The following is a 12,773-nucleotide window of genomic DNA, read 5'->3' on the forward strand; positions in this document are numbered from 1 at the left end:
AGTCCTATCAGTGGCACGCGTAGCGTTTTGGATTAAAAAACTTTCAAAAAAATTAAAACTTGAAAAACAAAAAATAATAGGAAGAAACTTGGTAGGTTTACGGAAGTTACGATAGATGCGGCATCATTGCATCCTCTGGCGAGCGATATTGCTGCGATTGGTGCACGTGACCCTAGCTGTCGTAATGTGCAATAGGACACAAGAATCTACAGGTCGAGCAAGTCTCGTAAATTTCACGATTGCGAGCCACGCTTCACGCAACCGTGTTTGCGTACTTGTGTTTCGAGTTGCGTGGTCGTGCGGAGTTATATTTACCAATTCGCGCAATCGTACTTGAGACGCTGTGTCAGGTGAGGTGTTTGAAAATTTGTCTAACTTGATTGCTTGATTCTGTGGTAAGAAGGTGGTTAAACTTTTGTTTTATTTTTTTTGTTTTGTTTGTTTTCGTTGTAGGTAGAAAATGAATCGTTGTACGAAGTGTAACATAAACTTTACAAAATATTATAACATGAGGGCACATGCAAAAAGAAAACATCCAGGTAATATCATATTTTATACAGGGTGTTTGGTAACGAATGAGTCATAGCTTAACCGTAGATTTCTGAGCTTAAAATAGGTCGATTTAAGCTAACTTACCTTAGTACTAAAGTTGATAATAACCGAAATACAGTTTGTCAAAATTAAACTTTTATTTTATTTATTATCTTGAATATTGAAATTTGGTAAGCGGGGGTTTTTTGGGATGAGAAATCTAAATTCGCCACCAAAACTGATGTATTACCCAGAGGGCGTCTAGTAACATAATATAAATTGACATATTGATTGTTTCCCACCTTTATGGCTCCAGTACACGTTGGGCCAACTAGTTGGCCAATGAGTTGGGCCAAGTAAGAACAGTGAATACATGGTGATTACACGTTGGTGGAGCTATCAGTCTGCATTAACCTTTCTTAGTGGATAAACAAAAAACAAACTCTGATTATGGATATGGATGTGGAGACTGTAGCAGCCGCCACAATTAATTTGTACAACTCGTTAAATGCTTATAGAAAAGTGTACCAAACAAGAGTGATTAAAAAACAATGGCGCAAACGACGGTGCTTTTACACCAAAAAAGTATTAAAACACAACTTTAAAATTAATACTTATAAACAGTATCAGTATTGTGAGAAGAGAAAACAAATATTTTAAACTCAACGACAACAACGTGTTCATAACCAAACAGCTGTTTGGCAGATCGCGCAAGTCCCAAAAATCCATTGATTTGTGCACCAAATACCGACAAAATTCGGTTTGTAGACCAACGCTGACCGCCAATCGCAAACTCATGCCAAGTGGTCCTGTACACGTTGGCCCAACTGATTGGCCCAACGTGTACTAGCCCCATTAGACGTATCAGAGGAGTATGTCAACTAAAACTGTCACTGTGACAGTGGCATTTCCCAAACTCGTTCGATGTCATGAGTATAATGTCAGTTTATGAGTTACTATCGCTAAATTTAATACCTCTACTAGGTTCATATCTTTTATCTCACAACTTAATATCTTTTCCATCTTTTGCTTTATTTTGCCGGTTATTATTGCGCCCATGACTGTATATTTTTCAATAAAAATTTTTGTTCTCTCAATATTTTTACTTAAAAAAAGGTATACTACATTCATCTCACAACATAACTCAACTACTGTTTTTGAGATAAATGCATTTTAAATCTGCAATACAACATAATTTTTTTGCATAATATCATTGTAGCTAGACCCAAAAAATAAACAAGAAACCATAATAATTGTGCCAGTTCTCATATTTATGTCATTACATTTTTGTAAATTTTTATGATTTTAAATTATTTTTTAGGTGTAACTACAAAGATATTACTTATGCAAAAAATTATGTTGTCTCGCAGATTTAAAATGCGTTTATCTCGATAACTGTTGAGTTTAGCGAGATGAATGTAGTATATACCTTTTTTTAAGTAAAAACATTAAGAGAATAAAGGTTTTGATTCAAAAAGTATGTAGATGAGTGGGTAATAAAAAATAACAGTAATAATAAATGGGCACTGAAAGGCGTATTTGGCGCCCTCTCGGTAATATATAATTTTTTGTGGCTAATTTCGATTTTTCATCCCAAAAAACCCCGCTCACCAAATTTCGTGTTATTATCCCATGCCTGTTAGGAAATATTCAAGAATAAATAAAATAAAAGTTTAACTTTGACACCCTGTATTTCGGTTATTACTTATCATGTTTCGTACTGAGGTAAGTTAGCTTAAATCGACCTTTTTTAACCTCATGAATCTAAGGTTAAGCTATGGCTAATTCTTTACCAAACATCCTGTATACCTACCCTTTAATTTAATGCAGTACGTACAATTAATGTTTTAGATATGCTAGATATACTACTGCCAAATAACGTTCAACAAAGTAAATCTACTGTTCCTTGCTTAGAATGTAATAAAAAGTTTTCAAATCTGGGCAATCTTAGACTTCATGTGAAAAGGCAGCATCCAGGTAGGTATAACATATAACCAATACCAGTACAATCATAACCAAATACAATAATTACATACATGTTTTTTCTTTTTCAGATAAATTAGACGAAATAGCACCTGTTAACAAGAAAACTTATGTGTGTTCCAGCTGCTCTGAAAGTTTTCACAATTTAAAAAAACTAGTTTCTCATAAACAAACTCATAATAATGCCTTAACAAAATTAAAGTGCGCGTTGTGTCAATATAATAATTCTGGTCGAGAAAATTTAATTTTACATTATAGGAGTGACCATTTCATTAACATTGAAAATAATTATCTGGAATTTGATACTTTTGAAGATTTTGAATCATGGAAATGCAAGGTTGAAGAAGAAACATTCTCATCATTTGTAAAAATGTATGGTTCAAAGAAAACCAGTAACTGCACCACAACAAACTATAGTTGTCATAGGTCGGGTGAGTTTAATTCTTTTTTTGTTTTGTTTTTAATTCTTAATTTAAAAAATTTTATTCTGGTTATTTGACACTTATACAGGGTGAGTCATGAGGAAGTGTACTGTACACGATTTAAAAAAAATCGTGTAAAAGTAATGGTGTGCTGAAAAAAAAATATTCCATTTTAATTGCCGAATTGTCTAATTTGTAAAATTCATATTAGAGTCTTCAAAAAGCGTATACAGGGTGAAATTTTTTCTAAAACCCAAACGAACTAATTTTTTTAAGCCGGGCCTGATTTTTTTCTAGTTTGACCAAATCAGTTGATTGGGTAGTAATAGTGTAACGATTGACCAAAATAAGAGACACATCAATCTTACCGTTCAAAAATTATGACGAATACAAATTTCGGTCAACATGCGAAACTCGCCCTGTATATTATTAAACAATGGGAGCAGACACTTTTTAATGGTCATTTGTTATTCCCCATAGGAGCCTCTATACGAGGTAGGAGTATGTAGAGTTCTTCATGACTCACCCTGTTTGTTATTCCCCATAGGAGCCTCTATACGAGGTAGGAGTATGTACAGTTCTTCATGACTCACCCTGTATCAATTTTTTCAGGTATATATAAAAAGAAAGGGATGAATATCAGGAAACTTAAAATTCAAGGCTCAAATAAAATTAATGGTTATTGTCCTGCAAGAATTAATGTTAAATTAATGGACAATGAAAAATATATTGTCAACTTTTGTCAAACTCATGTGGGACACAGTCCAGAGCAAGATTTAGGCCATCTCTTTCTAAGTAAATCAGACAAACAAAATGTGGCAGCAAAGATAGCTGCCAAAATTCCATTTCAAATCATTTTGGATGAAATAAGAGATTCTGTGTCCAACTCTCGTTTGGAACGGCTGCATCTCTTAAAAAAAAAAGATCTCTATAATATTGAGAAGTGTTTCAATTTATGCAGTTCATCAGTACGCCATGAAAATGATGCAATAAGTGTAGATGCATGGGTTAGTGAGATGAAAAGTTCAGAATGTGTGCTTTTCTATAAACCACAAGAAACTATATGCCAAGAAAATCCAGAACTACAATATGAAGATTTTTTCTTGATTATAATGTCAGATGGACAGAAAGACCTATTACTACGATTTGGAGAGGATTGCATTTGTATTGATGGGACCCATGGTTTAAATGCCTATGGGTTTGAACTACATACCATCCTAGTACTGGATGATTTGCGAGAGGGCTACCCAACAGCATTTTTGATATCAAATCGCAGTGATTCCATTGGTATGAAAATTTTTTTTCAATGCATTAAGGAAAGAGTTGGCAAGGCTATTAAACCAAAAGTCTTTATGTCCGATATGGCAGATTTTTATTATAAATCATGGATGCAGGTTATGCAGCCAGCTGAATTTAGGTAACATTAAAAAGAAATATAATTGTTTAATAAGCTATAAATTTATATATTTTTAGATTGTATTGCACCTGGCATGTTGACAAGGCATGGAGAAAAAATTTAGAAAAAGTGCTCAATAAGGAAAAAAAAGTAAGTAAATATTTTTTGAAGGAAGTGAAAAAAAGTAGGTATATTAAGTTTTTATACTTTGACCCTTAGCTCCGAGGATGACATTTTTATCGAAAGCGCTCAGTTAAGGAAATTAAATACATTTACACACTTTAATATACTTTTTTCACTTCCTTCATTCATTCAAGTGTGTACAAACTTTATCAGTCCATCAACTAAATATTGTTTGCTTACAATGTTGAAGCTTTTAATTATGTTAATGTAATTTTATTGATACTGTACATCATAAGAACTGTAATATTGTATTTTTAAATTAATTGAACATTTTTTAGGTTCAGGTGTATCATATGCTCAGGACATTATTGCAAGAAACTGATTCCACTGCTTTTAATCAATTATTATTGAATTTTCTGAAATATCTGAAGGAAGATTCAGATACCCTGGAATTTGCGATGTATTTCGAGCAGTATTATGCATGTAAAGCAGAGCAGTGGGCATATTGTTTTAGGTTGCATTGTGGCCTAAATACTAATATGCATATTGAAAGAATGCACCGAACGATAAAACACATTTATTTACATGGAAAATTCGTTAAGAGATTAGATAAGGCAATATGTGCTATTATGAAATTTGTTAAAGACAAATTATTTGAGAGACTTATTGTGATTCACAAAGGTAAAGTCTCTACAAAAATTAACGAATTAAGAAAAAGGCATGTTACTAGTCAGTCTCTTGATCTGAATAAAGTAATTAAATCTGATATTGGTTGGTTAGTGCCCTCTAATTCAAGGAATGAAATGTATACCATTCAGAAGGTAAAAGAAAATTGTCCATGTAGGTTAGTGTGTGAAGATTGCGAAGCTTGTCTACACTGCTATACTTGTACATGCTTGGATTCATGTATAAAATGGAACATGTGTAAACATATTCACTTAATTTGCAAGTATACTCAAATGGATTTGACTAAAGAAAGTACCATTCCAAACATAAATTTCTTAGCAGGTAAAGTTTATTATACCTTAGTATTTAGATATATAAAAATAAAAAAAATAATATGTATCATTATAAATATACCTACATGGTTGTGCAATGGTTGCTAAAATTACAGATTAATTTTATTGATACAATTTTTGGGAATTAACAATTTTTTATAAGTAGACTGACCTAAACACAGTGTTGTATAATTCTAAAAAAATTTATGCTCCTAAAATTATTATTATTTTTTTTTAATTAGGTATAGGTGCCTACATCAGTTATCCTGTCATTTTATACACGTATTCTTATGGAGTAAATGACTTCATATGCAGTCATGACCGTGAATGTGTTATCTGAAGTTTTCGATAAAAAAAGTATGTACCCTTTAATGTAGGTAATTTTCCTAGCTTGGGTGGCTTGGTCTATATAAAAAACTTTTAAATCTTTTCCTTTGGTAGTTATGTTAGATCTATATATTATATTGATGAATATAATGGGTGGCAGTAATATTAGACAGTTCGATATATATAAGATATCATTTTGATGGTGTTTTAATAATGATTTAATTTTTCCTCTATTTCAGGCTGTGTATAACTTATTTATAAACGAAATAAATTATTTACCTGATATACCCATATTACTTTTATTTAGGTGATGCTGACAACCTGGTGATTGAATGCGATGACGAGAAAAGGGCTTTAATAGGTGCGGTTAGCAAAATAAGAAGAAATGAGGAAAGTTCTCTGAAAGAAGCTAAGGAAAAATTAAGTTTAAAGATAACAGGGCAAATAAATGATTTAGAGTCTTTCGACGAATTAAAGGCTGTACAAAAAATTGTAGTCCCGATAAAACCCACCATAGATGCTATAAGAAATCAAAAAGATATCAATTTGGGTTTTCCATCCACACGCAGAATATCCTCCAATAAAAAAATATTCCCTCAGAGGAACTTTTTCCCAACAAAAAAAATAAAGGGAAAAAAAAGATCAAAACTTCCAAAGCCGCATCATCAGAAGATTGAAAAATAATTTATTTTTTATATGTTAATATAAAATATATATTTTAAAATAAAATTGTTTTATTTTTTGAGTAGAAATAAAAAATACAGCATGCTTACAGTACTTGGTCTGACACAGGTCAACAAATGAAGGCATTCAAGAGTTTAAATTCTTACAAATATTTTGAGGTAGGATTTGTATATAATTGTGGAGCTATAAAAATAAATAATTTCATCATAGTGGTTCACCCCAGATATCTTAAGAAATTGACCTTTTAAAGAATTTGTACGGTCGGAAAAATGAAAGAATACCCATGAACGGTCACGTCAATCAGATACAATCACATATTTTATATTTGCTGTTCTTTTTCTATAAATAACAAACGATAGAGATAGTTTAATTATCTTAATAATATGTGATCGTTCATGGGTACTCTTTCATTTCTCCGACTGTACCTGCAGTGAAAAAATTTCAAGAGAAGAAACTGAGAATCTGCCGGAAGAGGTGAAATGTTTTTTGATTTTAGACAATGGTCCTGCTCATCCCTCTGAAAATATTCTATGATCAAAACATGGCAACTTTAGTTGTATGTTTTTGCCAAAAAATACAACATCGCTTATTCAACCCATGGACCAGGAAATAATTTTAGCAACAAAACGAATATATCGCAGAAAGTTTTTAGATGAAGTAATTGTATGATGAAGATAACACAGAAAATACAAGAGGGCAGCATACTTTGCAAAACAACTGTTACAATTTGAAATCAACAATTTGTTAAGTTGTTGTCTTGCAGGTAAAAAAGTGACTTTTTAAAAAAATTATATCTTGGAAACTAAAAATTATTTTTATTTATAATTGAAACATGTAAAAGTATAGTACTCTCAAAAAATTTCAGCCAAAAATATTCATTTTTGTAGAGTTTACTGCAATTTTTCAACAACAGCCCTTTTTGTGGTGAGCAGCATAACAAGTCCAGTCTCATCTGAAATCAAAGTTTCTTGTAGTTTATACCTCTGGCTAGTGAATGAACAAAGGATTTTTTATTAGATGAGGTCATTTTTGTTTTATAAAAAAAACTACTTTAAAAATGAGAAAAATTAGGGTCAAAAATGTGTTTAAACTTATGTAAAATCTTCAAATTTCATTTTTTTTAATTCCTTCGTTCATATTCTAGCCAGAGGTATAAACTACAAGAAACTTTTTGATTTCAGATGAGACTGGACTTAGTTATGCTGCCAACGCAAAAAAACTTAAACTCTACAAAAATGAATATTTTTGGCTGAAACTTTTTTTGAGACTACCTTAAGTACTATACTTTTATATGTTCCAATTATAAATAAAAATAAATTTTAGTTTTCGAGATATAATTTTTTTAAAAAGTCACTTTTTTTACCCACAAGACCTATGTACCCCCTTAAAAAAATGTTTGGAAGAATATGTTTGATGGCCAAGATGCATACATATATTTAGAAGGAAAGTTCCTGATTTCTGTAGTATAATACATAATACCGAAGAGGAAGTAGCCCTAAGCGCCGGACTCCACTTGCGATTTGTAGTTGTGAAGATTGAACACATTCTTTCAAATAGAAGTCAATCCATGATTATTTAGTCACAAATGGATTAACTTGTATTTGTAACAATGTGTTCAATCTTCCTGATTACAAATCGCAAGTGGAGTGCGGCGGTAATAACACCAAAATATTCCATATAGGTCCATAGAAGGTACACAGACATTGAAAAATTCCTGGAATATCCCCTAAAACATGTTCCCTGAACATCCCAGAAAAATCCTGTGTCAGCATTTTAAACATTACCTGAGTGTCTTATTGGAACATTCCATGAATGTTCTCTGGACATTCAAAATATATTTTGTAGACATTCCATGGATATACCAGAAATACAGTGATGAGCTCTCTAATAACCGGCAAAATAGCACAAAAGATGTATTAAGTAGTGAGATAAAAAGCATGAAACTAGTCGAGCTGGGAAATTTAGCGATATTAACTTAATACATTTAGATTGTATTGATTGTGTACCACCTTCAGACGTATCAGACGAGTTTGGAAACTACCACTGTCACAGTGACAGTTTTAGTTGACATACTCCTCCGATATGTGTAAAGGTGGGATCAATATAACGTAAATTTAAAGGTTAATTTCGCTAAATTTCCCAGCTCGACTAGTTTCATTTCTTTTTATCTCACAACTAAATATGTTGCCCATATTTTGCCGGTTATTAGGGCACTCATCACTGTACATCCTTGCTGATGTGACAATACCTCCTATCTGTTTTTTCATGAGTTTTGTATGAGAGATGGAAAAACATGTTTTAAGGTCACCTCCTGTGTTCATATGTAAGTTTTGACTTGTTTTGTAGTTCATAGATAGTTTAATTTACTACAAAACAAGTCAAAAAATATCATATGAAAACAGGAGGTGACCCTAAGACAAGTTTTTAGTCTCTCTTACAAAACTCATGAAAAAACAGATAGGATGTATTATTACATCACTGACGATATGTGGCCATACCAAATAATACATCCTTGATAAATATAAACATTTTTATTGAACAAAATCTTTTCATACATTTTTTTAATGCAATTTACTGATATTCCTAAATATTTCAAAAAAATGTGTCACATTTGCTTTGTAAACCTTTCTTTTGCCTTTCGTAGCCACATATTCCGTTTCCTTCCTGGTTTTTTGTAGACCACTTCTCTCAGCTGATTCTAAAAAAAAATAAATGGTCATTTTTCTATCCTTTACAATTAACAATCAGAAGAAATATTATTTACAGATAATGATATGCATAATAATAATAGGTTTGTTCTAGCATCAGTTTGAAACCATCAGCGAATAGTGGACCAGCGCGAGTAGAGGGGATCGCACTGGTGACTGTATTATGTTCTTTTACTGACCAACTGTTTGCTGATGGTTTTTGACTAGTTTGACTGTTTGCTAGAACAAACCTAATAATAATGAATATTTTGTATTTTGACAATGACATCTGATGTGGAAGTCAAAACATTAATAAAATTATTTTTTTCAAGTTAACTTTCACATGCGCGTCTTAAAATTGTACTTTTAATACTTATATCATAAATAACTATTAAAACTATCTTAAGAGGAAACAGTATCGATCAACAGGTAGCGAAAATGTGTTCCAAGATTGCAGCTGTAATTTTGAATATTTTTTCGAGATATTTGGCACACATATTCGTAATATAATAAAGAATGGCGGCACAGAGCCCAATTTGAAAAATATATTAATATGTGGAAATTACTTTGTAATTAAATACAATATAAAAAAAACGAGCTTGTACCGCCATTAAGAAGAACAAAAAAATACACTTTCTTCAAATACAACTTTTTTATCCGATTTTGTGTTATTTTGGAACTACTAAAATTTTTTATTTCATTAGTAGTTCCAAAATTACACAAAATCTAGGCTCTGTACCGCCATTCTTTATTATTTTACCCATACGTGTGCCAAATGCCTCGAAAAAATATTCAAAATTACAGTGACAATTTTGGAACACGTTTTGGCTACCTGTTTATAGCTACTGTATTACCTTAAAAGATTGTAATTTGCTAAACCAGTATATTTTACTCTACTACTACTCTACTAGCTACCTCATTTTCCACTGTTTCTAAAGACTTGTTTACATGGGTAGAGTTTTGAGGAGAGTAGAGTAGCAGTAGTACTCTACCAAAAATGGCTTGATACCATTCACATGAGGAGAGTACAAGTATAGTACTGATGCTAGTATAGTGAAACCGATTTTTGTATTTTTAAACACTCTTGATTATAAGTGCACCTTAAATTCTTAATTTTTTGCTTAAGCTCGTTTACTCCAAAGCCCCCTTTGGCATTCTTTCGACGATTTCATCCTCCGCAGCTTGCTGCAAACTTTTATTTCTGTAGTATACACTACCTAAATTCCATAAACACTGGTATTCGCCGTATTATAGCTCTACAAGTTTTAAAGTTTCATCTTCGGTGAACTTCATTTTCACTATTTACACAAAACACAATTCCAGCCAGAATGACAGTGCCCCCATGTACTCTCCTACCTACTCTATTCTGCCATAATTGAGCATGTTCCATGGGTAGAGTGTGCAGCCGAGTAGACACTTTGGCAGTAGTGGTGGTCATAGAGTAGTTACTTTGCCATAGGTTGCTAGTCACTCTACTTTAACTCCAACTATACACTCTACCAGCTATTCTACTGTGCTGAGCATTTTTACAGGTAGAGTTACTCTACTCTATCAAGTACTTGCATCATTACTCTACCCCTGTAAACAAGTCTTAAATCTACTGAATGAAAATCTACTTAATCTACTCTTAATGAAAAATGTCTAAAATCATTTACCCACCTAGTATTATTGTAGAATTTAAGACAGTCCAGTGCCTTATAAATAATTTCAATATGAATATTTTTTCCTTTAATTCTCCTTTGATACCACTCCATTTTAGATTTTGGGGAACTTATTCCATTGTGTTTATAGCCCATATTTATTGAAGGAACCCAATCTGGAGATTGTTATTATCGATTAAGTCGGCTGGTTTTCCTACAAGATTAAAATGTTAACATCTTCAAAAATCGTTACTGTTGTAATTGGGCCATGTTAAACAAAAAGCAACCAACCCTCAGTTTGTAAATTAAGAGAAAATTAACTTTTTATGTTTTTCTAAATATTTAATTTTCCGTCGTATTTTTTTAAACGATAACTTCACTAATCGATAGTTTAATTTTAGAGCAATTTTATCATAGTAGTATCAAAATTATCTTAATAATTTTTTACAAAAAAAATAGCCATATTGAGGGTTGCTTTCTTTTTGTTGTTGGAAATATATCTAATAAAATGCAATCTGCAAAATCCAACCAACCCACAAAATCTATGAATAAAACCGAATAATTTCAGTCAACTCAGTAATATCATACAGTAGAATTTCTACTATTAAACATAATATCAATACAAATAAAAAATATGCGATAATCAGTCAAAACAACAAACCATAATATATTTAAAAAGTAAGATAAACATAGCCTTAATCCTAAAACTTACCATTTTCTGAAATTTCCCGAGCCGCTTTAATTATTTTAACAGTTCTTGATTTAAACATATTTTTCGCATTAAAGATTCAAAGATTTCTTCATAATATAATAGATATAACACAACAAATATTTTAATATTTAAGCACGAAGTAATATTCGTCAGTACCTACATGTAAAAACAAAAAGATGCAACATTCCAGGAACCATAATCGGCATAACAATACCAACCCACTTGGCTGGTACTTTTCGACAGTGCAATGTAATAATATGTTCAGTCCAGTGATACACACAAACAATCCAAGAGGGTTGGTTGTCTTATGCGAAATCTTAAGTGAACTATTGTTAAACAGAAATAATTTGGAGTAGTATTTTTCATGGTTTAATTTTTAGAATGGCTTGGCTGCTTTTTACACAATGTAGAATACACATTTTTAAAGCGATATGTGACATTACCTTGTTTTCCTCAAAAATGTGGGTTGGTTGCTTTTTGCATAACAAGGCCCAATTGTAACTTACCATATATAAAATGATTACAGCAGACAGGACAGGAAAATTTTCATTTCGCTAGTAAAACCTGTACATTGTATTGCATTTAACCATTGTTGTCTCTCAGATGATACCTTATTTAGTTCAGTTTAAAAGTGAATATCTTGACTTTATCACAATTACTTTGCATTTCACACTTCAAAACACAACACCAATGAAGCATATTATCTTTCTAAATTAATACTTCCAGAGAAAATGTTAAATTAATCTTTGTACAACACAAAATTACAAAGAAATACAACTAAAATTATCTAAAACTCATGAAGAACAGATAGAATAAGATTAGTAGCCATATTGATTTAATTTTGACAGCATGGTAATAGAAACGATTATATTTAAATTTGGTAAATATAACTCCGCACGACCACGCAACTCGAAACACAAGTATGCAAACACGGTTGCGTGAAGCGTGGCTCGCAATCGTGAAATTTACGAGACTTGCTCGACCTGTAGATTCTTGTCAATAGGACTGCGTTACCCTTGCTTAGTTTATTTTAAACTGCCCCGTTGTATGTGCACATTTTGTCATCGCGCATTGTTTCTTTAAAATTTTAAAAGTATTTGTTCGATATGTCCACGAGTAAGCCTTCGACTTCAAAACGAAAATACGAAGATGATATTGCAATTCGCGATTTTCAACCTGCTTGGGAAGAACAATTTTTATTTACTAATCGTAATACTTCAAAGCCTGTTTGTTTGATATGTGGATTGTCTGTAGCAGTTCCGAAAAAATT

At 31.8% G+C, this 12,773-nt stretch overlaps 1 protein-coding gene and 1 long non-coding RNA gene across 4 annotated transcripts; one reads left to right on the forward strand and one right to left on the reverse strand.

Moving 5' to 3' along the window:
* The first annotated feature begins 289 nt into the window (after nucleotides 1–289).
* Nucleotides 290–6,509, forward strand: LOC126881510 (uncharacterized). 3 transcript variants are annotated; one of them, XM_050645805.1, is made up of 8 exons: nucleotides 290–395; nucleotides 454–539; nucleotides 2,383–2,508; nucleotides 2,586–2,945; nucleotides 3,549–4,353; nucleotides 4,410–4,482; nucleotides 4,794–5,463; nucleotides 5,696–6,509. In XM_050645805.1, the coding sequence occupies exons 2-8, from the start codon at nucleotides 461–463 to the stop codon at nucleotides 5,791–5,793; spliced, it is 2,211 nt and encodes a 736-aa protein (XP_050501762.1). In that variant the 5' UTR covers nucleotides 290–395; nucleotides 454–460; the 3' UTR covers nucleotides 5,794–6,509. The 3 variants fall into 3 exon arrangements, with proteins under 3 accessions (XP_050501762.1, XP_050501760.1, XP_050501761.1); XM_050645803.1 differs by having other exon boundaries at nucleotides 291–395; nucleotides 6,088–6,509; XM_050645804.1 differs by lacking the exons at nucleotides 290–395; nucleotides 454–539 and adding an exon at nucleotides 628–2,256 and having other exon boundaries at nucleotides 6,088–6,509.
* Nucleotides 6,510–9,044: 2,535 nt separating this feature from the next.
* LOC126881512 (uncharacterized) lies at nucleotides 9,045–12,494 on the reverse strand. Its single transcript, XR_007696884.1, has 3 exons — nucleotides 12,010–12,494; nucleotides 10,811–11,005; nucleotides 9,045–9,162 (listed from the first exon to the last, which is right to left on the reverse strand). It is a non-coding gene; the product is annotated as an uncharacterized LOC126881512 (long non-coding RNA).
* Between the last annotated feature and the right edge of the window lie 279 nt (nucleotides 12,495–12,773).

The sequence above is a fragment of the Diabrotica virgifera genome, chromosome 3 (assembly GCF_917563875.1).
Source record: "Diabrotica virgifera virgifera chromosome 3, PGI_DIABVI_V3a".
Taxonomy (NCBI): domain Eukaryota; kingdom Metazoa; phylum Arthropoda; class Insecta; order Coleoptera; family Chrysomelidae; genus Diabrotica; species Diabrotica virgifera.

What these genes read in the sequence shown, in the direction of transcription:
- LOC126881510 (XM_050645803.1), top strand. Translation starts at nt 461, where the DNA reads ATGAATCGTTGTACGAAGTGTAACATAAACTTTACAAAATATTATAAC. An exon ending in TGCAAAAAGAAAACATCCAG is followed by an intron (nt 540 to 2,382) that starts GTAATATCATAT and finishes TTAATGTTTTAG; the next exon opens with ATATGCTAGATATACTACTG. An exon ending in AAACATAAATTTCTTAGCAG is followed by an intron (nt 5,464 to 6,087) that starts GTAAAGTTTATT and finishes ACTTTTATTTAG; the next exon opens with GTGATGCTGACAACCTGGTG.